Below are 26947 nucleotides of genomic sequence, written 5' to 3'. Positions count from 1 at the left end.
TTTATTTTATTTATTATTCATGATTATAGTGAAACGTCTTAGTCTTTATTGAGAACATCTCAATCCTTTGTCTACATGTGACAGTGTCTCATGCTCATTTTCAGCTGGGCTCACTGTGAGAGGAAGCTCATGCAGGTTGTAACATGTGGTGTATACATAATGTACGTACAGTGAATACTGAGGATTGTACCTTAGCAACAGACCTTTTGGATAAATTACATTCACGTAGGTATCTAAATTCTGAAATCAAATTTAAAGCATATAACCCAAAGCCTGGAAAAGCAAACAGCTTGAGAAGCTTCCACTAGCATTCTTCAGACTGTGCTTTTAACCACTGTGTTCCCACTCAGAAGAGCAACCCATTGGTGCTATTTTGTTTTGGGAGACAGCGTCTTGCTGTGTTGTTCAGGCTGGCCCTGAACTCAGTCTTCCTGCCTTATCCTACTGAGTACTGTGATTATACAGGGATGCGCCACCTTATACCATGTCTAGGTACACAAGGGCAGCTTTTTTCTTTCTTTTGCATGCTGGGGGTTGAACCCAGGTCCTCATACATGCTAGAGAAGCACCCTACCACTGAGTTACATTTCCAGTTCAATTAAAATGACATGACATATGTCCCCAGAACCTAGCACAAATGTATCTGATACTTAGTAGGTGCTCACCAAACCGTGGGTTTTGTTTTGGGTGCTGAGGATTGGACTCAGAGTCTCACACATGCTACATACACAGTACACTCTGCCACCTAGTTACACCCTAGCCCAAATTCTCACTTTAAAGAGATGTTGAATATTGCATGCAAACTGGTGACTGTTATAATCATTGTTCCCATTGCCACAGTAACTATTGAAAGATATGAAAAGAGCTGACCCAGGTTTCAAAGGCCAAAGAGTACAGTTTGTAGAGATTCACAGGAATGATTAAGTGAATAGTGTGAGATATTAATGTTAAGCATATCAATAGTAATGAATATATAGAGTGCACATCTAGTCTGTTCTTTGCAGATACCAACACTCCAATTTGAACAGGTACCACAGGATGGAGAGAATTAAGGTAGCACAAAGCCAATATACTGTTCCCATGCCTATAAAAAAATCTATAGCTGAGTGTGGTGGTGCACACCTTTAATCCTAGCACTTGGGAGGCAGAGGTAGGAGGATTGCCATGAGTTCGAGGCCACCCTGAGACTACATAGTTAATTCCAGGTTAGCCTGGACCAGCATGAGACCCTAACTTGAAAAACAAAAACAAACAAACAAAAAAATAGAATACAAATAGTATTGCAACTTTGAAAAGTTTTGCATATACATACATACATATATGTATATGTATATGTATATGTATATGTATATGTATATGTATACATATACATACATATACACATTCCAGGACCTCTAGCCACTACAAACTCCAGATGCATGCACCACCTTGTGCATATGGCTTACATGGGTCCTGGAGAATCAAACACAGGTCCTTTGGCTTTGCAGGCAAGCACCTTAACTGCTAAGCTACATCTCCAACCTGCTAGTTTGGTTTTCTAACAGCCAGTTTCCCTCTTGCTTTTCTGATATACGTCAGCTCTCTATAAGATCCTCAGAGGAAAATCAAATTAATAACACTTAATGTGTGGTTTGGTCAGGTTTCCATAGAAGCACAGACTAAAGCAAAAGTCTAATACTGCTTTACTTCAAAGTGAGTTGGTGTGAGGGAGACATATAAAGACAGAAACAGTGGAAACTAATGAAACTTTGATTTTATTGTCCACAGTCTTGGCCCAGAATTTTGCATTCCAGAAATCCCCAGGTACATAATAATAACCATTTTAAAAGTTGGGTTTGGGATGTGGGGCAAAGTGTTAGATGGGGAACAAGTGGATTGTTACCATATGAAAAATTTAAGTGTGATCTCTTCTATACTTGAAAATACCCGTAAAAGTTTACCTCTTTACAGTTACAATGAAATTTATCCAGATATATAAAGGGCTGAATAGTGGAAAAGCCAGTCCAATACTTGGGTAACTTAGAAAGGCAAAAGTTATAGAGAAAACATTATAATGTGTAGGAAATGCATGTGGTAATTTATGAAATTAAAAATTACTAAATTGTATTCAGATAGTCAAAGCTTGATTTGCATATGTATTTGTTTAAGTAATACTTTAATAAAATACCATATCTTAAAATATTGGAAACTTTCATCTTCCTCTTACTCATATATATTCTACAATATGTTTTTCAAGACAGCAGTAATCTGGATTGTGGCAGAGAGATTGATTTACCTATCATGTTTTATTTTGTTGAAGTAAGGGAGAAAGGTAGTATAAGCTGAGATTAATATATAGGTTCCATAATCAGCTCAGCAGGAAAACGGGGGGTTCCTAGGCCAGCTGTTGGTTGTATTTGGGTCTGGAATCCAAACTATGTGAACCAAAGAGGCTTGTTTAATACATCACCATTCTTCCATGAAGAATCATTCCTATATCTCTGTTTATATGACTCCAAGCTGAGATGGGGTGGAGTAATGTTGATTTCTCTAATTTTTTAAAACTTCATTCTATACTCCAGAGAAAAGCATTCTACATTTTAAATTTATAAAAGTGTTTAGAGACTTACAAAGTAAATATCTTTTTTTTTTGTTTGTAGAAATTGTCTAGATAAGAAAGATACTATAAAGGTAAGCAATATAAGGCTGGGGTGTGACCCAGTTGGTAGAGTGCTTGCCTAGCATGTATGAAGCCCGGGTTCCAGCCCTAGCCCTGCATAAACTGTACGTGGTGGCACATGCTCATAATGGCAGCATTTGAGAAGAGGATCAGAAGTTCAAGGTCATCCTTAGCTACACACCAAGAGATGTAAACTAGGATTTTTTTCTTTCTTTTTTATGGGGGAGAGAGGAAGGGAGGGAGAGAATGGGCACGTCTGGGCCTCCAGCCACTGCAGTCAAACTCCAGATGCATGTGTCACCTTATGCATTCAGCTTACATGGAATCTGGAAAGTCAAACATGGATCCTTAGGCTTCTCAGACAAGTGCCTTAACTGCTAAACCATCTCTCCAGCCCTAAACTAGTTTGCCTTTTTTTTTTTTTTTTGAGGCAAACCCAACAGACTAGCCTCCCCCCCTTTTTTAAAGAGAGAATGAGAGAGTATTGGTGCACCTGGGCCTCCAGCCACTGTAATTGAACTCCAGATGCATGTGCCACCTAGTGTGCATGTGTGACCTTTTTGCAAGCCTGTGTCACCTTGTACATCTGACTTACATTGGATCTGGAGAGTTGAACATGGGTCCTTAGGCTTGGCAGGAAAGCACCTTAACCACTAAGCTAAACTAGTTTTTATAATGCTTTAATTCTGTGTTATCATTGATTTGTATAACTTAAAATAATTGACATTAGTGTAAATTACATCTTAGCCTAAATAATGGAAATGTTTATATAAGGGCTCTTAATAGTTTTTCAAATACATCAAACTAATAGTAATGATAATGCTAGTTGTTTTTCCTTCTGTCTTAGGCACCAAAAACCAGACATAATGGCAAATTCCTAATGTTTGATCCAAAGGGTAAATGATTTATTACTTAGAATGTGTTTGATTGTGATTTTGTCCTGAATATTAAGAATATTGGAGTGGTTGAATGTGATCATATGGTTTAGTAATTATATCCTTTATTATATGAGCTATCTTTTAAAAGATTCTAACTGTAAATACATCCCAGTTAAAAATTTATGTCAAGGACAACACTGTTGAAAATTACTGAAGTTTTTTTTTCCCCCTTTCTTTCAGAAAAAGTGATGATGGAACCAAATGAAGCAATGTCAAAGTAAGAAAATGCTTTGGCTATGCAGCTGGTCTGTCACATGCCTTTGAAGCAATTAGAAGTAGATAATGCATCCATCCGTCACCTAATTAAGCTGGAAGAGCCAGCACTGTAGTTTTTGCTTCAGTCCAAGCAACTGTTACTTACATAGAGGGGTATTTAAAATGTGAAATGAGCGTTGATTAAAAATGTAGAGGTATAACTATATTTACTTCCACTCCTAAGGCTGAAACATCATGTTTTCTGTATTTAACTTGTGATTTCCATTGTTTACTCCTGTTTCCCTTTCCCATTGCTTACTTCTTTTAGAATATCTTTAAGTGAGTATTTACCTTAAACTCACTCACTAGAATACACAGTTAATGACAAATTAAAAGATCATCTCAAATAGTTGAAGAAACTAGTATTTTTAAATCACAGTGCAATATTGATTTAACTGCTAAATATTACTAGCTTTAGGGGATTTATTCCTGATTCAATGAAATATTACAGTTTGAAAGCTCATCATAAAATACATTCATAGGAATTATTAACAAGTTGGTTATGATTCATATACACACACATATATAATTTTGTTGTTGTTGTTTTTCGAGGTAGGGTTTCACTCTAGTCCAGGCTGACATGGAATTCACTGTGTAATCTCAGGGTGGCCTTGAACTCATGGTGATCCTCCTACCTCTGGCTCCCAAGTACTGGGATTAAAGGCATGCACCACCACACCCAGCTATATAATATTTTTTGAAGTAGCATTATACTGGTCCAGATGTAGTCTCAGGCTAGCATCGAACTCACAGTGATCCTCCTAACTCAACCTCCCAAGTGCTGGGTTTAAAGGTGTGAGCCACCACATCCAAGTAAAAATTCATATTATTGGGGTTTGGAATGTAGCTGGGTATAGGGGTATATACCATGGGCCCTAAGTTAAATTCCCAGCATTATGTTTTGAAAACTAAAATTGGGACTGAAGAGATGGCTCGGCCATTAAAGGTGCTGGCTTATAAAAAGCTGACATTTTCATTTAGTTTTACAAAGATATTTATTTATTTGTATATGAGGGGCAGGGTCTCTTGACACTGCAAATGAAATGCCAGACATTGACATGATATTTTGTTTTTCCATCCAGCTTTATATGGGTGGCTGTAGAATTAATCACTGAGCCATTTCCCTAGCCCTTTAGTTTATTTTTGAATACTATTGGCTGATAAAAAGATTTTTTTGCAATATATATTTTTATTTTTACACTATAGGAGCTAAAAATGACTATCTTGGCTTTTGTTGCAAAAATTGCATATTATATAAATACACATTGAAGAGGTAGCAGATCAAGACAGAAGATTTCTATTTGTTTTAATCACCAAAAAAGCTATCAAAGCCAGGCCTGGTGGCATACACCTTTAATCCCAGCACTTGGGAGGCAGAGGTAGGGGGTCCCTGTGAGTTTGAGGCCACCCTCAGACTACATAGTGAGTTCTAGGTCAGCCTGGACTAGAGTGAGACCCTACCTCGAAAAAAAGAAAAAAAAAACACTAAAAACAGCTATCAAGTATATTTACCTAATTATAATCATATATGTATCCTATTACATTGTTGGAGGCATACTCAACTCTTAAAAACCTAGGAAGGGGGCTGGAGGGATAGCAGATAAGGCACTTGTCTACAAAGCCAAAGGATGAAGGTTCAATTCTCCAGAACCCATGTAAGCCAGATGTACAAGATGGTGCATGCATCTGGAGTTTGTTTGCATTGGCTGGAGGCCCTGGCATGCCCATTGTGTCTCTTTCTCCCTCCCTTTTTCTCTCTGCCAAATAAATAAATAAATAAAATATATTTTTTAGAAAAACTAGGAAAGGGCTGGAGAGATGGCTTAGTGGTTAAGGTGCTTGCCTTCAAAGCCAAAGACCCAAGTCACATAAGCCAGATTCACAAGGTGTCACATGCACCTGGAGTTTGTTTGCAGTGGCTAGAAGCCCTGATGCACCCATTCTCTCTCTCTCTCAAATGAATAAATAAATATAAATATATTTAAATCTAGGAAAAATTTAGTTTTCTTTGAGGGAAATATGAGATAAAATGTTCAATAATAATAGAAGTTAATAAATCATTGGTGAAAATAATGGCTCATATGTCCAGTGTATTAATCATTTTTTTTAATACTGTGACAAAATACCTGAAAAAAAATCACAACTTAAGAATGGAAGGGTTTTTCTGGCTCACAGTTCGAGGGCACAGTCCATCATGTCAGGGAAGGCAGGGTGGCAGGCATGTGAAGCCATCACATTTAACCTGAAGTCAGGAAGCAGAGAACAATGAATGCTGATACTTTCCTTTTATTGCCCTGGGACCCCAGCCCATGGCATGGAGCCACCCACAGTTAGGGGAGGTCTCTCACCCATGGCTTTTCTCTTAGGTGATTCTAGTTTCTTTCAAATTGACAATCAATATTCACCACTACACCCAGTGTCCATAGGCTATGATAAGTAGTTGTGGGACAGAACAGAAGCTCTGGGGAAGACAACCCAGGGACTGGTCAAGTGACACCTGGGCCCAAGCAGCAAAGAATTACTTATTCTCTTGATCGTGGTAATCATTGTATTTGACAGTCAAACTTCCTTTGACTAGGACAGCATGGTCCAGCTGTCTTACATTCACTGTGGACAAGAGCAAGGCTAGTAAAAGTTGCCAGTGAGCTTCACCTCAGATACCTCATCCAAAGGTGAAGGTAAACAGGGCTAGTCTTTGAAAAAAAAATGTCATAGTAGTAAAGAGGAAATTGTGAGAGACGTTGGCTCACAAAGACCATGAATGACTCGCCGGGCGTGGTGGCGCGCACCTTTAATCCCAGCACTCAGGAGGCAGAGGTAGGAGGATCGCCATGAGTTCAAGGCCACCTTGAGACCAGAGTGAGACCCTACCTTGAAAAAAAAAAAAAAAAAAAGAGCGTGACTGATGTGAAGAGTTGATGAATTTCTCAGTAGCTTCCTAAACCACTTTCCATCCACCACTGACTGGCAGATAGGCTTTGCACACAGACTCTCACTGGGCTGGGCTGGGTTAAAAGAAAACTTCTTTTCTCTCTCCCAGTTCTTTCCTTCTGCGTTTTGGCTCCTGTTTTAGCCACAGGGAATATGGCGGAAGCCGATTTACAGCACTCAACTATGACTCCAGTTGGAAACACTGTATCATGAGTTTTTAAAATTATGTAACCATATATTGTACAATCTTGTTGAAAAATGAGTGACACATCATTGTTTTTATTCTCATTTCTCCATTTTAAATAAAAGGTTCTTTGGACGCAGACCAAGATTGGCAAACAAAGTTTGTATATCACCAACACAAGACTCTCCAAGTGTAGCTAAGACATTCTTGGAAAAGTAAGTTTAAGTGATCTTGGTTTTTGACCCATAGTTGGCCAACATAAATCATTTAAGACAAAGTTTAAAATACAAATTTTCTGAAAATACTATTAACTATAATAAAAATTTGTAGGCATGTTTAAAATAAGTCCCTATAACTCGTTAAAGACTAAAGAGAAAAATGCTAAACATCGGATGTCTACTCTCCAGCATTAACATGTTCTAGTGGAATGTCTCAGTAACTTCATAGCCTTTATAAGTATTTTATAAATACCTTCTGTTTCCAAAGGATATTATTACATAAAATAAAAAAACTTGAATCTTTCCTCGGTTGTAACTGTTTAAGACAATGAAACTGTTCCTTTCGAGCAGAAGTGTGTGATGTGATGTTGTCATCTACAAATGTCAGATGCCACATTCATAGTTATTTTGGGATGCAACCCATAGGTCACAGATTGTACATGCCTGTTTTAAATTAACTGTTTTCTTAAATGGAACTCAGTATATTTTAGTTGAAGAATAGGTTAAACTTCTGCCCTCTGATTCTTTGAGTCTATAAGAAAGACTACAGGAAATAAGAAAATGAATTATGCTTCACTATTCAAATCATTATTTGCTCAGTTCTCAAAGGATTTTGGTCATGGGTGTTGTTAGTATGATTGTTGTGTCCACAGTAGTGTTCTGCCTAGTCTCAAGCCATTGAGCATGTCCATGTGTGTAAGTTTATTAAGGGCATGTTTAACTATTCAAATACCCAGAACTTTACTAGCTAAATTCTCCCATTTAGGAATATAAGCTAGTGATCACTTAAGTACCCTAATCCATAGATTCTTAGGGCTGTATTTTTCCATAGTGATTTCAATTGATGCCATGTTTGTCAGGATTTTTCATTTCTTTTTGGCACATAAAACAGTGTTGTCTTACAATAAATAATGACATGTTAGATTCAGTGAAATATTATCATTCAAGGAAAAGAAATCAAAGTCCTTTGCTAGATGTGATATTATAGTATATAAATTTTATCAATCATTTGTATGGTAACGCATGGAATAATAGCAATTTTGCTATGCCAGAAAAACGAGTATTTCACTGAACTCCCAACTTTCGTGGAGGTCATGTTTCTCCTTGGATGCTTTCTTGCACAGTTATAAAACCAAAAATTCAGACCCAGAGCTCACCATCTGAGCTATATTATTTTTCATTGCTGGAAATTTACTTGTTGGTGGCATTATTTTTATCTTTTTAAATTTTTGGTTTGTTTTTTGTTTTGTTTTTAATATTTTATTTATTTATTCATTTGACAGAGAAAGAAGGGGGGAGAGGGAGAAAGAGAGAGAGAAAGAATGGGCACGCCAGGGCCTCCAGCCACTGCAAACAAACTCCAGATATAGGCATCCCTTGTGCATCTGGCTAACGTGGGTCCTGGGGTATCAAATCTGGGTCCTTTGGCTTTGCAGGCAAATGCCTTAACTGCTAAGCCATCCCTGCAGCCCCCTTTGTTTTGTTTTTTGAAGTAGGCTAACCTGAGCTAGTCTCAGGGTGTAGTGTCAGGGTGGCCTTGAACTCATGGCGATCCTCCTACCTCTGCCTCCCAAGTGCTGGGATTGAAGGCGTGCACCACCACGCCCAGCAATTCTTTTTAAATTTTGTTTATTTTAAAAATATATCTCTATTTTATTTATTTATTTGAGAGAAAGAACGAGGCAGAGGAAGAGAGAGAGAAAGAATGGGTGTGCCAGGGCCTCCAGCCACTGCAAACGAACTCCAGCTGCATGCACCACCTTGTGCATCTGGCTTACATGGGTCCTGAGGAATTGAACTGAAGTCCTTTAGCTTTGAAGGCAAGTGCCTTAACTACTAAGCCATCTCTCCAGCCCCTTAAATTTTGTTTATTTATTTGCAAGTGATGTATATGGGCACACTCGGACCTCTTGTCACTGCAAATAAATGGCAAAAATTTGTACTTCTTTTTGTGTCTGACTTTATGTGGATGGCTTGGGAATTGAATCCAGTCAGCAGGCTTTGCAGGTCAGCACCTTTAACCACTGAGCCATTTTTCTAGCCTCTTATTTTTATTTTTTAAAGTATTAAGTTTAGGGCTGGAGAGATGGCTTAGCGGTTAAGCGCTTGCCCGTGAAGCCTAAGGACCCCGGTTCGAGGCTCGGTTCCCCAGGTCCCACGTTAGCCAGATGCACAAGGGGGCGCACGCATCTGGAGTTCGTTTGCAGAGGCTGGAAGCCCTGGCGCGCCCATTCTCTCTCTCTCTCCCTCTATCTGTCTTTCTCTCTGTGTCTGTCGCTCTCAAATAAATAAATAAAAATTTAAAAAAACAAGTATTAAGTTTACCATGGTACCATCTTACATATATGTCACTACTTTGATCTCTATCTTCCCCCTTCTTTCCTTCACCCTCCAGCTGGCTGCCTCTCTTCCACCAGTTAGTCCTCCCTTATGCATTCTTACTGTACTTATTTCATTACCTTCTCTTTCCCATCTCCCTTAAGATCTCTTTCTTCCCACTCACTATGCCATCTTTAGTGTCACGACCTACAAATACATATGCAAAAATATATGTGTATGTATGTATATGTGTGTGTGTGTGTGTATGTGTGTCTGTGTGTGTATAATTTAACTTTATGTCATACATGTGAAAGAAGACCTGTAACAGTTATCTTTCTGAGTGGCTTATTTTGCTTAACATAATGATCTACAGTTGTGTCTATTTTCTTGCAAATGCCATGATTTCATTTTTCTTTATGGATGCATACAGTTTTACACATTTTATTTATGCATTCATCTGTTGAGGAATACCTAGGCTAGTTCCATTTCCTGGCTATTATAAATAGTGCAGCTACAAACATGCATGTGCAAGTATATCTATGTTATACCAACTTAGAGTCCTTCCAGTATATACCTAAGAAGTGATATAGTTTACTCAGTTATCCTACAGAAGTAAAGGCTCTATTCCCTCCCTTAGTAGAAATACAGCAAACTGGTATCAGAGCCCAAGACAGCCAACTATTCCACTCATTTTCAGGCTTCACATTTCAATAATAAAAAGACAAAACCATAATAACCTTAAGAAAAAAATACATTTTACATCTTTTTGTACCTTTCCATGCAGAATATGTTAGAATTTTTTTAAGCTTGGCAAAGGAGATCTAAGAGATTTTTAAGACCTGCTGAAACAGATCTTGGGTTATCTTTCACAAGCATGACTGCTTATCTTGTGAGTAGAGGACTCTACCCAAGGATGCCTCTCTCAATGTGTTATTTATTGACTTGAAGGCCAAATGAAGCTGCTTTGTATTATAACCAAAGGTTAATATTAGTGTTGGGCTCTCTCCATAAGTCACATTTAGCAATGGCACAAATCAATTTACAAACTTAAAACAATCAAGACTAATATCATAAATGATTTTATGTTATGTCATATTGTTCCCCAAAAGCATTTGCATAAGTGATTCTTATATGCTCTGTGCTGGCAAACTCTGAAAAGGTTCTAGGAATTGTTACACAATGACAAATGCCAGGCAGAAGTAGAATTTCAATCATCAGTAAACATTATTTATATGTTTCTCCAAAGGAGATACTAGGTTTTAGCTACTTAATTCTCTTGTTGGAATATTATAGTTTACATTGAATGTACTATGGACATGTGTGTTTATGAACCTATATAAAATATTAAAGAGAACAGTGACCCAAGGAAATGATTTTTCTATCTACTTTAACATTTAGAAAGGAATTCTCTTCAAAGAAGATTGAAGATAAAATCTCCTTAAGGAATACTGAAAATAGAATGTCTTCAAAGAGTATTGAAAATAAAGATAACTTAATAAACCGACAGTCTAGTATATGGTCATCTTCCTTTTTAAGGGAAATCACAGGTAATAAGTAGCATTCATTTTATAGAACTGAGAATTGTGGCTTTGAATTTAGCCTATTTCCCATGACCTTTAGGAGTTAACAGTGTAGATCTAAGGTCATAGGAATCAGAAGTTGTTCAAATTCATTCATTGAGTTGCTGCTATACAGCCTCACTGGGGATCTACGGATGTACATTATATAAGTTGATCATTGCAGGACCATCACATACTAGAATGGATTAAAATACCTATGAAAGCCTCAGCAGGTTCCATTTACTTAACAAATGGTTGAAATACAAAGTGCTAGTACTAGTTTCAAAGTTGTGGACACAATGGTTGGCAAAATAGGAAATGTTTTTGCCCTTATAAAGTTCACATGTTAGTGGGACATGGTCAGCCAACTCTTAAAAAGGTGTTCATCAATTGATGAACAGATAAAGAAAATGTACTATACTTGGACATGGAATAATATTTAGCCTTTGAAAATGAATGAAATCCTGTCATCCACAACAACATGGATAGAACTGGAGAACTTTATATTAAGTGAAATAAGCCAGGCTCAGGACAAGTACAAGTACATGATCTCACTCATCAGTAGAATATAAAAACATAAGGACTCAGAAGTTGAGAGTAGAATGGTGGTTACTAGAGGCTGGGGAGAATAGGGGCGCTGGAGGACAACTGAGGAACGAATGATCAGTCCTAAGTTGTAGAGAGGAATAAGAAGTCTGGTGACTAAACACCAGGAAAATGAGCAATCTCTTTTAAGCATTAAAGTAATAGCTGGGAGTGGGTGGCAACTCCTTTAACCCCAGCACTCAGGAGGCCAAGGTAGGAGGATCCCTATGCTTTTGATGCCAACCTGAGACTACACAATGAATTCCAGGTCAGCCTGAGCTACGGTAAGACCCTACCTTGAAAAACATCCCAAAAAAAATGGACTGAATGGAGTTTGTTTTATAGGGAAATGATGAATGTTTGATATGTTTAATCTGATTTAAACATCCCAAAATGTACACATGCATCAAATCATTATGTAATTCTCCATAAATATGTGAAGTTTATATGGCTCATGTTAAAAATAACAATAAAAAGCACCAAAAATTGAAATAATTGAGGTTGTGAGAGGTATTACAATGACATACACAGCGGCCAGGAGAGAACTAAGTGTTGATGACTTGAATGAATCAGTCCTGTGACATCATAGAAGTCTTTCATCACTCACTATGACCTTCCCCTGCTGCCATCAGTCTGTGAGCTGTGGGACAGACTGGCTGCCTCCCAGAGGATCAGGAAGATTATAGGTCGATGGAGACTGTGAATGAAATAAAATCAGGTAGATGGACAGCCTGACAGCGGAAGGGCTCATGTCTCTGTTCAGGGGTGCACATTGGGCTTAGAGTCAGAAGTTTTTAACCCACCCCCTCCTGTTTTCTTAACCTCAGTCTTCTCTGGAGATCTTTCATAGATTCCTTCATTCCTACATAGCTGTTCATATGTCATTTAAAATAGCTCATGGCCATGCTCCCATCAAAGAGGGGATCTCACAAGACCTCACAGGCACTTGAAATCTTAGAAGAAAGGGGTGAGTGTAACAAATTCAGTGTGAAATTGTGAGAGACTCCACAAAGCCAAAGGGGTCAGCAGGCCCAGGCATTAGTGTTTCTCACAGGGATGATTTTAGAAGACACATGGTAAAAACTCTTCAAAATTACCTTAATAGTACTGTTTTAATATATATTAGAAAAAATCATAGAGAAAAAAGATAGACTCATGTGAAAATGACTCCCAGATCAAGCAGTTAGCCGCATGACATTTTCTGTCCCCAGTTTCTTCATTAATAAATAGTAATAACAACACTGCCTATCCCACTGGGTTGCTGACAGAACTCAATGGCTTAACATATGTAAGGAATCAAAGAAGTAATACTAATGATTATGATTTTATTAATATGTCTATCATGGATAATAATAGGATTGGCACAATTTAAGTCTGAACTTCATTGTTTTTTGGTTAAATTGGTTAAAAAACCTATATTCTGTTTAAGGTGAAGGGGGCCAAGATACAGGCCTTGCAAAGCAGGAGAAAATCAATGAATACTGCCATCAGGATATTGATGACAAGTTGTCTGAATCAACAGATGAGGATGAAGATAATCCCAATGATGATGATGACAAAGGCAGTAATCCTAAAAAGAAGACTCGGGCCCCATTGGAGTTAATGGCAGAAGTAAGCTTTACTTGCATTGTAATTGAAGATGCTTATAAATATAGAACTAACTAACCAGTATATAATCTTACTGAGTAGATTAAATGAATTAGTTATACGTTAATTAAATAAAGATTTGAAATTTAGTAAGTTCTTCACCACATGGAGATGCTTACCTGGCTCTCTTAGTACTTTCAGAAGGCTGTGGATGAAAGATGGTTGTGGAAGTGACATATAATGATCCAGTGAACCAGAGAGGCAGGAGTAAGAGAAATGTTGGTTTAAGCCTTCAGCTGGGCACCAGGCTGGTTGCTGGGAATACAGAAATGATAAAGAGAATTAAGTTAGATAAATGAGAAATGTGTTTTGCTCTCGAGATCAGGCACAAACAGAATTTATTACAATAAAGTGGATGTATGCTAGTAACACTTAGGAAATTTGCTGAAAAAGGAAATTTCAGTGCCAAAGAAAAGAAACAGGAAGAGCAAGGAACAAAGAATTTTTAGAGGAGGGCACATGAGTGGAATCTTAGAAAAGCGAGGGAATTCACATGTATGAATTCAGCTTGTGAAAAAGATTTTTAAAATGTAAATAGTCACATATTATATTGATCACATTCTCTGGCTATGATAATAAAATGAGGCATTAACAAAAAAAAAAAAAAACTTGGACAGAAGTTGAGACCACTTAAAACTAAAAGATATGCCTCACATGAGACCTAAAAGTAAAGTGAAAGCTAAAGCTAAATTGATAATTATTTGGAAAATGGTGGTAATCACAACATTAGCTTTTTTTTTAATTTTTTTTTTTTTGAGGCAAGCCCAACAGACTGGCCTTCTTTTTAATGGGAGTGGGGTCGGAAGAGAATTAGCATGCCAGGGTCTCCAGACATATGTGCCATCTTGTGCACATGTGCAACCTTGCACACTTCCATCACCTTGTGCATCTGGTTTACATGGGACCTGGATAGTCAAACATGGATCCTTGAGCTTTACAGCCAAGTGCCTTAACCACTAAACAATCTCTCTATTCCACGATATTAGATTTTTAAAAGAGCTTGAAGTTTTAGATGCTTCAATAATGGTTGTAAGTATGATGCTGATAAGTGAAGGAAGAATGATAAGTAAACTAAATATCAGAAATATCTATATATAAATTCTATAAATATATGTATATATGTATTTCTGACATTTAGCTTACTAAATATACACATATATTGCAAGAAAAAAGAAGCAGCTAGTTAATTTAAAAAATAATTTATCAAGCACTAGATACTTGACAAATGAATTCACAGATAAGCCAATAAATACCATAATTAAAATAACAGAAAATACCAAGTATAGTGGTACATACCTATAATCACAGCACTTGGGAAGTGGAGGCAAGACAATCAGGCATTCAGGATCAACACTGGCTACATAGCAAGTTCAAGGCCAGCCTGGGCTGTATGGGACCATGACTTCAAAAAAGCCAAAGATGAAATTAGATAAAATGGAAGAAAGCCACAAACAAAAAGGAAAATAAAAAATGTCTTAATCTTGGGCTAGGATATAGATCTTCAGAAAAGCACTTGTCACACCAAGTATGAAAACCTAAGTGTGGATCCCCACCACCCATACAAATGCTAGATAGGTGTGGAGGCTGGCCTATAATTCCAGTTTTCTAGGGCTGGAGATGGGATTCCTAAAGCAAGCTGACTAGCTAGACAACCCAAATTGGAAAAATTGAGAAAAGTGGCAGAGAACTGCTTATTAAAATGGTGTGTGGTTCTTTATTGGGTGTCTGGAAATGAGTGCAGAGTGTCTCTGTGTTCCTCCACAGAGCTCCTGTGGCTTGCAGAGTGTATCTCATGCACCTGCATGTGGCTCAGAACATGTTATGCACAAGGAAGAACAACCATCAGTGTGTGTAGAGGAGGAGTTTCATTGGAAACAGACTAGATAGATAACAGTAGAATATCACCTTAGTAAAAACTTGGTGGTGCAGCCTGTGTAAGGGCCTGGGTTCAACTTCAAGCACCTGAAAACAAAGACTATTTGGGGCCATAGGGAGAGAATGAGCACAAAAGTTACTGATTAGTCCTAACACATAGGCCAATAAACATATATATGTTTATTTATTTAAAAAATGAAAAGAATATATATTAAAATGTTCAACATAAGCATATCTAAATGGTATGTGATTGTAAATTAGGGGCACATGTGTTTATTTAGCTCTCAAATTTCCTATATTAAAAATATGCATTATTTTGTAACAAGAGAAAAACAATGAAGCAGTACAGAAAAACTGGATGACACAGAAACAGTGCTGGAAATATTAAACATACGTTAAGTTTAAACCCACAGGTAACTCCTGCCATGTCCTTATGGACTGCATTTCTAGAGAGAAAACCTATACCTGAAAAGGGAATATTTAAATGAAGTGATTAGCATTGGGCCAACTGACTCAGCCTCCACATGTTCACTCACTCACTCACCAGCACTGTTCAGTTGCACAGTGTGGCTTGGCTGTGGAAACGCCTAGATGAGGTTCTCACTCCAAGTTGCCTTACTTCACAGATTCTCAAAAGGCCTGGCTTAGTTGACTGACTACAGACTCAATCCCGGAGAAGTGTAAATGTCAAAGGCAATATAACTAGTCATTTATCATTGACATTTAACTTCTCTCTTGAAATCTCTTACCTGAAGAATTCATTCTTTTCCAGTTCCTAAGAGCAGAAATGTGCCGAGATTACCAGCTGGCAAAAAAGTTATGTCAGATGAGTAAGTACAAAATATTTTCACATTTCTAGTCTTCTGATTCTAAAAATAGCTTGCATAATATGTATGATGGTTAGACGGTCCTAGACCAGGGAATTCCATACAAGTGTCTCAGTGATGCATTGAGAGTAAATGAGTTGGATTACCACAAGGGCTGATTCAGACTCACGGGTACCTTTTAGTGAAGTAAATCAGTGTAGACTAATGTATGCTGTCACTTCCCCTAGCAGAGTCAGACCTCCTGCCCTCACGATGATGATCAGCATCCTTATGCTTTTCATTTCACAGAAGAGTCAGGTGGTCCCGCAGTCATCCTAGTATAATACAGTGTTCTAGCTGACACATGTATTGGGTATACTCCAGACACTGGGGATACCGCAAGTGACAACAGACAACAATCCCACAGTCAGGTCTAGCGTTGGACAGACAATAAATTGATAAGTAAATGGTGTGTCATAAATAATAGGGGTATGGAAAAAGCCAAAGCAGGGAGGCTCCTGGGAGAAGGCAAAGCAGCTTTCAGCTGGATGGCCAGGAAAGACTCACTTAAAGGGACACTTGAGGACACATTTGGCTAAGCTCAGGAAGCTAGCCCGTGAGCATCTGGGGGGAGCAGCCAGGCAGGATGATCGGCAGGGATACTAAGAAGGGAGGTGCCAGTAGAGCTGGGACAGAATGGATAGAGACCAGGTAAGGCCAGCAACTAGGGTGGAGCTGGGAGGCCGCACAGACCTCTCCTCTGTTGATGGACCTTGGTTTTCCTGTGGGAGGTGGAAAAGCACCAGAGGCTTTTGGACAGAGCAGAAGTATGATCTGGCTTATCTTTCTGTCTGGCATTTGGTGATTTAACTTGTTCAAAATGGTTATGGCTTTCTTTGTACTTTCGCAGTATTGGGAGCTTTATGACTTAATTTTCACAGTGCTCTGACAAATACTCTGATAAAAGCAATTTTAGGGAGGGTTTTTTTGGCTCGCAACTCAAGGTTCCAGGCCCTCATGGCAAGGAAGGAACGGTGGCAGGACTATGAGGCACAGCTGGTCACCCTGTGTCCACATTCAGGAAGCAGCGTGAACGGTAGCACTCTGCTCCCTTTCTCCTTACGCGGGCAGGGCCTCAGCCCAGGAACAGCACCTCCACATTTAGCGTAGGGCTTCCAGTCCTCAGTTAACCTAATCTAGAAAGCCCCTCACAGTCACGCCCAGAGATTTGTGTCCATGGTGATTCGAAATCCTGCCAAGTTGACTACCAAGTTTAACCGCACATACTTGGCTGAGCTTCTTCTTTTTTATTTTTATTTTTTAAATCAGAGAGAGAGAGAATGAAAATTGGTATGTCAGGGCCTCTAGCCTTTGTACTCAAACTCCAGACATGTGTACCATCTTGTGCACATGTGCATGCAACCTTGCACACTTGTGTCACATTGTGTATCTGGTTTATGTGGGACCTGGAGAGTCAAACATGAGTCCTTAGGTTTCACAGGCAAATGCCTTAACCACCTAGCCGTCTCTCCAGCCCTCAGCTGAGCTTCTTAAATGTGAGTGTTAATGTTTCTATTGGATTTGAAAATTCATTTTCAATTTCCTTTTCACATACCACTTCTGCCCTAGTCTGTCCCTCTTCTCTTCCTGAGTCTAAAATTTTGGGGCTGGATAGATGGCTTAGTTGTTAATGCATCTGCCTGAGAAGCCTAAGGACCCAGATTCAATTCCCCAGTACCCATGTAAGCCAGATGCACAAGGTGGTACATGCAGCTAGAGTTCATTTGCAGTGGCTGGAGGCTCTGGAACACCCATTCTTTCTCTCTCTCTCTCTCTCTCTCTCTCTTTCTCTCTCTCTCTCTCTCTCTCTCACACACACACACACACACATAAATAAAAAATAAAATAATTTTTTAAATTATGCACAAATTAAACTTTATGGTATAACACATGTATCTCACTTTGCTGTGATTTTAAACTCTTTGGTATTTCTGTGCTTTGGTTTGGGCATTTTTTTTTTTTTTTTTTTGTCTTTTGACCTGTTTTTGGGTTTACTTAACCTATCTTCCTGGGCCTAATCTGCTACCCAGTAACTTAATTTCAAAGGTATATTTTCTAATTTTAAATGTTCATTTAGCAATTTGGAAAGATTCAAGCCATCCACTGACATCTGCCACATTGTCAACCACTATAGCCACCTTTTACTCTAATGTATTAGAAATAGTTATTTGAAAAGAGAAAATGGCAACTGTGGTTGTTTGGGATGTGATTGTTTGAATGCATGGCCTCATAGACTCAGTCATTTTTTATTAAATTTTCTACTTGAGCTCCTAGCAGGCAGCTTCCAGCTATAGGGCCATGTTGCAAGGGGCAGATCTTGGAGTCCAGCCCTCAGGTGTGTTTGTGGGTGGCTCTTCAGTCCAGCCCTACGAGGTGTGTTCAGAGCAGTCTGAGCTCTGATGGCTTGCGCTCGCTGCTGCTGGTGTTTGTTTGTTGGAGTTGTCTCTCCCTGCTTGGGTCTATGAAAGGGATCCAGCTTCTTCCACCATTGATGCTGCACCCCTGGAATTTATAATCCTGAAATTAACCCCTTCCACTCATAGCTATGTCTGTTTGGATGTTTGTCCCAGCAACGCAGAGCTGACTGCAACAACAGCTCTATAGTTAATCTTTACTGATACCAAGATCCAAATATTAACTAGTGCTGGACTTAGTGACTTCCATGATAGTACCCCTGAAATAGCCATGTGGCACAGGGTACATAAGCAGCATCTCCACAGGGGCAGAGTGCTTCTCCAGTCATTGGCTAAGGCTTCAGGTAGGTTTCTTGAATCCTTTAGTACTGCCTTTTTTATATCAGAGGTGAATAGTTTCTCTTGTTTGACCTTTTCAGTATTTCAGATAAAATATTGTGTTGGCCTACAAACAATTTTCAGTGAAAAGGAATTCTTAGGGAAGATAATGTCCAGTATGTCTGGTCTTTTTTTTTTTTTTTTTTTTTTTTTTGAGGTAGGGTCTCAGTCTATCCCAGGCTAACCTGGGATTCACCATGTCATCTCAGGGTGGCCTCGAACTCATGGTGATCCTCCTACCTCTGCTTCCTGAGTGCTGGGATTAAAGGTGTGTGCCACCACGCCCAGCTCTCTTTTTTTTAATGAGAGAAAGATTGAGAGAGATAATTGGGATGCCAGGACCTCCAGCCACTGTAATTGAACTCCAGACATGTGCACCATCTAGTACGCATGTGCAACCTTGCACGTTTGCATCACCTTGTGCATCTGGCTTACATTGGACCTGGAGAGTCGAACATGGGTCCCTTAGGCTTCGCAGGCAAGTGCCTTAACCGATAAGCCATCTCTCTAGCCCTGGTCTCTTTTTTGGAAGGAACCAAACACAGGGCCTTGCACTTATAGCAAGAGCACCACTCCAAGCTCCCTGCAGCACAGGTAGGCAGTAGGCTTGACACTACTCATAGGAGACCTGGACCCCAAGCCTCCTCTCATTCCTTCCTCCTCTCCAATGGTGGCTGCAGAAGTAAAATAATAATAATAATAATAATAAAATAAATAGATTTCCTTCATTCCCAATTGTATGGATGTTTTGTGGAGCCTAATTGCGGGGAAAAATATTTCCGCATCCATCAATCACTTACAAAATATCAATCCTTAAACCACATGTGCCTGTTGGATTTGACTGTCAGCCCCACTTTGTGCTACATGAATAGCAGATGTTCAATGAAATGCTTGTTGGTCTGATTCAAACCAGGAGCAGCCACTAAATGCCAGGTCAGTGGGGGTCAAGAAGTTCAGATAGAACCAGGGAAATGGCTCAGTTGGTGGAATGCTTGCTGTGGAAGCCTGAGGACTTGAGTTTAAAGGATCAAGGGAAACACCTAGCATGAACCTCTGGCCTCTACATGCATGTGCACATGCGTGCACACACCCACATGTACACACACACACCAAATTGACCCAGCTTCTTAAAATTATGTTGCCCTAAACTGTCCTCCTTCTCTCTCTCCTTCCTTCCCTCCCTCCCTCCCTTCCTTCTCTCCAATAGCTACATAGTGAATACCTGTTCTGCCCCAGGCTTTATGCTGGAGAGAAAGCAGGAATCCAGGCATATGTGCTGGAAGCCCTGCTGGGTTGAGTTTAAACACAGTTTGACTTCCCCCTCTCTGGCTCATTAATTTGATCTCACTTCTGCCTGTGTCAGTAAGTGGTGCTTCTAAAACTCAGGAAACTGGAAAAAGGCGCTAAGGAGGCTTAGGCTTCACTTTGGAGGGGAAGGGCAACAGTTGTTAAAGAACACTACTCCCCAGAGGCAGAAAGGGCTGACATGGCAAAAGGGGCTCAGAGGTGTGGAATTCTCAAGCAAAATAAATTGTCCACTTCTGGGCAGATTCCCAGTCAGGGGTGTGAAGTTAGGGAGAACCAGAGTGCTCCTGGAGAGAAAAAGTGCCAGCTCTTTGCTGCTGGTTGGAACACCTGTGGGAGGTCTGCCAGAAATATTTTCATGAATTTACAGTCAGACACAATAAACTCTTTTTTTTTCCTTTGGTTTTTCAACATAGCATTTCACTCTATCTGGGGCTGACCTGGAATTACTATATATTTATTCGCAGGCTGGCCTCAAACTCACAGTAATTCTTCTACCTCTCTGCCTCCCAAGTACTGGGATTAAAGGTGTGTGCCAGCACACCTGGAAGAATTATGCTTTTTAATCTAGCATAGACCCCCAAAATACCTTATATATAAATGTTGATAGAATACGTAGTCTTGGCTGTCCCATTTGCCATTTTCTAGCTCTTTCACATTTCCATTTTTACATAACATCCCCCCTTTCTGTCTGTCTGTCCTGCTCTCTCTATATAAACTATGTGATATAAACATCTGTATATTTACATACTTAGGTGTTTATATTGGAATGTAGTAAGCTACTGTGAGAATGTTCTTGAGTCAATGTTCATCTCCTAAAGCAGTTCTGTGAGGTAGGAATCATTAACTCCCTTAAAAAAATGAGAAAATGGAGGCTAAGCATGCAAAGCTGATTCACACAGGTCACACAGCTAATAAGTGCTTATATCCCATGCTTTACTTGAAAACCTATAATTTCCCTACTCTTTCCAGTCCCTAATTTGATTAATAAATGTACCTCTTTGGTAAAGAAGAAAGAATTGGACAATGACTTCTTTCCCAGATTGAGCAAGCTAGATAGGGCGCCTATGAGTGACTAGTATATTATTTTTCTTTGTATCTAAGGCACTTAATTTTTATAAAATAATGAACACTACATTTCCTTGAATGAAGTTGGGTGGTGGGGTTATTTGCAGTCCAGTCACATAGTTATTTTTAAAAATATTTTTATTATTTGCAAGGATAAAGAGAGGGGTACTGGCGTGCTAGGGCCTCTTGACACTACAAACGAACTCCAGATACATGTGCCACTTTGGGCATCTGGCTTTATGTGGATACTAAGGAATCATGCTGGGGGTGTCTAGCCTTGCAAGCAAGTGCCTTTAACTGCTGAGCTATCTCTACAGCTCTGACTCTATACTTAGTTTGATCTTCATTCGGCTTTGTGCCTGTGGGTTCTTTTTCTTTGCCTGCCTTATCAAAAAGCTTGTGTTCACCCCAAGAAATTGTATCTGTTGGCATCAGCTTACATTGTATCTACCCTCCACACTCAGTTTTTCTGTTGTTTCATGCAGTACTTTTACCTCTGCTCCAGCCATTTCCTGCCAGCGGGGGTGGGGAGGTGGTGTGTAAGGGGGCAGCCTGGGCATCTGACTTTTTGAGTGGGCCCAAAGCGCTTCTCACTTTCATCTCATGAGTGACTGTGAGATTTTGAGCCAATCTTCCTATTTCTTGGGTACTTTTCCTGAAAGTCAGAAATGTGCAGCCTGACCTTCCCAGGACCACACACTTCTGCTCACAAGTAGCGAAGGCTTGACATTTAAAAGATCGGCATCATGTGTATATGTGTATATGTCAAAGAACAATGGCCTGGAAGCCAAAGTGCTTCTTGTCATTACAGGTCTCACACGAATACAGGTGTATCTTCAGATAAGATTGTTCCTATAAAGCTTTCTTTTCTTTTTAAAATAAATTCCCTTTCCTATTCCCCTAAAGTATAATTGTATCCTTTCCTGCCAATTTGTCTATATTCATTGATTCCAGTGTTCTGGGGGCTCCTGCTGTGTGGGTGGGCATTTTGCTGGGGATAGGAGTACAGCAGTGAAAGAAACAAGTCATTTGTGTCCCACAGCCCCCCGTGCTAAGACACTGAGAAACGGTGAGCCCTGTAGGTAACAGAACTGCCTGCTCCCCACTCCAGATCTGCTGCCAGAGAAAAGGTCCCCCTGGATTCCTGGAACCATTTGAGAACAATCATGACCAGAGTTTACTGAGATCTTCTCCCATGTCCCAAATGCTGGGCTGCTTTATGTACACGATCCATTTGACTCACCAAACAGCTTAATATAGTAGATGGTTTTCTTACAGATAAGGAAATAGAAGTGCAAAGCTACAAAATACAGTGGCAGGACCTGTACAGTCCTGTCTGATATTCCCTCTTTGCCCCCCATACTGGAGTGTGCTTCCCTTATAGACCCAAGGTTGGAAAACAGTTCCTGAGATCAAGGCTGCCCAAGCTAGAAGCTTGTTTCAACTCATTATAGACCCTATAATCTACAAAAGATGTAGAATTCATTCCCTTCTTTGAAAATAGAGTTTCCAGCAGCTGTGTTAAACTGTGGTGTAGCTGACCTCATCCCATGAGAGAAGGCTAGTTCCTCCAGCAGCTACAGTCCAGCGATTGTTAGCTCGGGATGTCCTAAGTGTCCCATCAAAATGACGCCATTGTCAAGCAGATTTTGAAAAACACATTTGCTTTTGTAAGGCTTCATAATATTTTGGACTATATGATGGTTCTTAAAATCCTGTGACTACTCCTTAGTATAAACTTTACTTGGTTAACTTCGTGTAACCTAGTTTCCCAAAAACATTAAAAATTGAGTACCTACAGGAAAAAATTGGATCAATCCCGCTCTAGAAAAAAGCTTAGCTTCAGAGAAATATTTAGACTAATGATAAGCATATTTTACAGTTCAAGTAAAATATATATAAAGAGGGCGTGAAAAGCCAAAGGACCCAGGTTTGATTCCCCAGAACTCATATATGCCACATGCACAAGGTGGCGCATACATCTGGAGTTTGTTTGCAGGGATGAAGGCCCTGATATGCCCATTCTCTTTCTATCTGCCTTTTTTTCTTTCTCCTCAAGTGAAAAAAAAAAAAAATATATATATATACATATACACACATATATATATATGTATACACATATATACACACACACACATATATATATCTCAAATATATATATATGTGTGTGTGTGTGTGTGTGTGTGTGTATATATATATATATATATATATATATATATATATATATATATATATATATATATATGAGAGAGAGGTACTTTTGAGAGAGAGGGGTACTTTTACTAGAAAATGTATATGTACATATGTATAATGATCCATAAAATACCTAGAATCCTAAACAGCCACTGCTGAGCAGACATGCAGTTGTTACTCTGGTTCAGACTGATAATTTTTAGCCATGCTATTAGATTAGGAAGCAGTCACTGTCTTGGAGAGTCAAAGAAAAAGTCATGTGTTGGGCTCTTGGACTCAATGTAGCCTTGAACCATCCACAGTTACCTTACAGTTAGCCAGAAGAATTGCAAACTTGGTGTTTCAGTGCCCCCTGGGGGACACCAAGATATTACATGTGAGTGAAATGTATGAGCCAAGGGACAAATTAGGAGTACTTGTGGTGGTTTTAATAAGGTGTCCCCCATAAACTCATCATGTTCTGAATGCTTGGTTCCCAGCTGATGGCAATTTGGGAATTGGATCCTTACTGGAGGAGGCATGCTATTGGAGATGGGCTTATTACAGCCAGCTTCCCCTTGCCAGTGTTTGGCACACTGCCCTGCTGCCATTGTTCACCTGATGCTGACCAGGAGGTGATGTCCAGCCTCTGCTCATGCCATTGTTTTCCCTGCCACTATGGGGCTTCCCCTCGAGTCTGTAAGCCAAAATAACCCTTCCTCCCATCAGCTGTGGTGGTGGGTGCTTTGTGCCCACAATGTGAAAGTGACTACAGTAGTACTCAAGGAAAATAGAGAAGAAGTAGAGAGGACTTTAAAGAAAATTCATGATAACTCTGGAGTTCTAGCATACCAACAAGCTTAGAAAAGTCCACCGAAGTGGCCCAAAGAAAAGATGGCACAGTCACGTAAAGAATCAGCAAAAAAGAAACAGCACTGAAAATCAATGGCCCAGTGCAGAGGGGAGAACTGTTATGTGGCAGTGACTAGCATGTAAACTAGGGTAAAAATAGTCAGAATAAAAGAGAAAGAAGGGCTGGAGAGATGGCTTAGCCATTAGGGTGCTTGCTGGCAAAGCTAAAGGACCCAAGTTCAATTTCCCAGTACCCACATATAGCCAGATGCACAAGGTGGTGCATGTATCTGGAGTTCATTTGCAGTAGCTGAGGCCCTAACATGCCCATTTCCTCCCTCACTGTTCCTCTTTCTCCCTCTCTCAAATAAATAAAAGGGAAAAGAAGTAACATCAGTTTGCCCTTTTGAGCGGTATTATTTTAAAGCTGGATCCTCTTACTCTTCTGTGGAAGATGACTAAGGATGTCATGCAGAACTCAGTGGAGAAGTGAGGGGTCAACGTGCCTCTAGGGTACACTGTCTTCTCAGGACAGTCTTCACATTCCTTAGGTCTGTCCCCTCTTTGGAGAATGATTAGATGAACGAAATACTTAGCTACTGGCCTAGGAAAGAAACCATATTGAGGAAATAGAGATTTCATTATTTTTTTCTTTAAAATATTTATTTATTTAAGAGAGAGAGAGAGAGAGAGAGAGAGAGAGAGAGAGGATGAGTGCTATAGGGCCTCCTTTCACTGCAAACAAGTTCCAAACACATGCGCCATTTGTGCAGCTGGCTTTACATGGGTACTTGGGAGTTGAACCCAGGCTGTAAGGCTTTGCAAGCAAGACTTTCAACCACTGATCCATCTCTCCAGCCCCTGAGACTGCATTCTCTGACAAGAGATAGAAAATAGAATAAGGAACATATCTCAAAAACACCAACTTTCTTTATTTTCACATAGATATAATTAATAGAACTGGTGTGTGTTGCTTTGTGTTTTTACACCTGCTCTCACTGACGGTTTTGATCTCATTCTAAAGTCTGTTTGCAGAAATACTCTGAATATTAATAACACTTTTTTTTTGTTAATTTCCAGTCCTAATTTATGAACCAGAAAATCCTGTGGCCAAGGAGTTTTTCTCACTTATCGAAGAAATATTGCGGAAGGGTAATTTTAAAAGTTGAAATTTCTTCATTTTTATAGAACTGTGAGCAGTCTTTAAAAAGAACACTATCCTGGGAGATTGTGAAAATACAGCTTCAGGAAATGGTTAAGAAGTGCCTACATGGCTGACTTGAATGATTAGTGAAGTCAGCTTGTCCCTGACTAGTAGATGCCCCTCAAAGGCAGCAAGCTTCCTAGACACCAGGCGTGGGGAACAGCAGAGCAGAGCACGTTCACCCCTCCATTTGGAGGAGGCTCCCTCACAATGTTCAGAAAAGCCAGTACCCTTCAATTAATCATGTTTCTTTATCTATTCTTTATCTATTTTAGCTTGTTTTTTCTCACTTTATACTTTGATTTGTTTGTTTTTAAGATACAGTTTCAAAGTTAACAGATTTATAGTCAATCCTTCTGCCTCAGCCTCTTGAATTCTGTGGTTATAGACATACACCATCTTGCTTCATGATTTAAAATTTTCATTCAGTAGTAAAAATGATTTTTCTGGACCTGTGTTTTAACTTTAAACCTACAAACTTTTTTTTGTTGTTGTTGTTTTTGTTTTTTTGTTTTTTGAGGTATGGGTTCACTCTAGTCCAGCCTGACCTGAAATTCACCATGTAGTCTTAGATACAAACATCTTTTCTAAATTTTTTTTTAATTTATTGAGAGAGGGAAAGAGACAGAGAGAGGAAGAGAATGGGCATGCCAGGGCCTCCAGCCATTGCAAACGAACTCCAGATGCATGTGCCCCATTGTACATCTGTCTTACATGGGTCCTGGAGAATCAAACCGGGGTCCTTTGGCTTTTCAGGCAAACCCCTTAACCGCTAAGCCATCTCTCCAGCCCCTAACCCTACAGACATCTTAATGCCAGTCAGTATATTTCTTCCTTGTTCTACTACTTTGATTCTGTATGCAGTTAGCCAAGCTCAGCTCCATTTCTGTGTTCCCCAAATACATATCTCTTAATAGAGACCCAAGGATATTTATGATCTTTTTGAAAAGTGGAAGTATTACGAAACATTTGAAGCATTTCTGTCCTGTCTGTGGCAGAGAAAGCGCATAACGTGGAGGAGGAAGACGACAATGACAGTGACGAGGACGGCAGCAGTGACAGCGAAGAGGAGAGCAGCGAGGACGGGAGCGACGACAGCTCTGACGACTGCGACGATGCGTCGTGAACGTCACTGCCATAGATAGATATTTTCACTAGTGTAGCCAAGCAGATATAAAGATGAAAGCCACATGTCGGTGTGACTGTCCTTTCTTTGGCATAGGGTTCAAGTCACCCACACTCTGAGTCTGAGCTCCTTTCTAATGTGTAGGCCTGAGACCGAGGTGAAGAGGGGACCGTAAGGAGGAGAGAGAATGAGCTGGGTAATATTCCAATCACTCTCTACATGCTCATTTATTTAATCTAGCAGCCCAGTGTAGCGAGTACTGTTATTACCCCTACTCTACAGATGTGAGAGCTGAAGCAGAGTAGGCAAATGCTTTCCCCAGCACAGTTTGCCTGTTAATTCACACAGCCTAAACTTGTCTACGCGTCAGGGCTCCCGAGCCGTGCTTTCAG

General features: G+C 39.6%; 1 protein-coding gene across 1 annotated transcript in view; it reads left to right on the top strand.

The window, feature by feature from the left end:
* The window catches only part of Erich2 (glutamate rich 2), a 30197-nt gene extending 3577 nt beyond the window's left edge, over nucleotides 1-26620 (top strand). Inside the window, exons 2-11 of the mRNA XM_045147625.1 lie at nucleotides 1768-1803; nucleotides 2640-2670; nucleotides 3507-3555; nucleotides 3778-3814; nucleotides 7093-7182; nucleotides 10903-11051; nucleotides 13078-13259; nucleotides 15943-16000; nucleotides 25306-25377; nucleotides 26428-26620. Of these exons, the coding sequence (XP_045003560.1) occupies nucleotides 3540-3555; nucleotides 3778-3814; nucleotides 7093-7182; nucleotides 10903-11051; nucleotides 13078-13259; nucleotides 15943-16000; nucleotides 25306-25377; nucleotides 26428-26555 (732 nt within the window). The 5' untranslated portion in view covers nucleotides 1768-1803; nucleotides 2640-2670; nucleotides 3507-3539 and the 3' untranslated portion in view covers nucleotides 26556-26620. The remainder of the gene's footprint in view (nucleotides 1-1767; nucleotides 1804-2639; nucleotides 2671-3506; nucleotides 3556-3777; nucleotides 3815-7092; nucleotides 7183-10902; nucleotides 11052-13077; nucleotides 13260-15942; nucleotides 16001-25305; nucleotides 25378-26427) is intronic.
* Nucleotides 26621-26947: the final 327 nt, after the last annotated feature.

Source organism: Jaculus jaculus, chromosome 4, assembly GCF_020740685.1.
Source record: "Jaculus jaculus isolate mJacJac1 chromosome 4, mJacJac1.mat.Y.cur, whole genome shotgun sequence".
NCBI classification, from domain to species: Eukaryota; Metazoa; Chordata; class Mammalia; order Rodentia; family Dipodidae; genus Jaculus; species Jaculus jaculus.
Note: the sequence above shows the minus strand (reverse complement) of the source record. Positions and strands in the feature narration are given on the sequence as shown.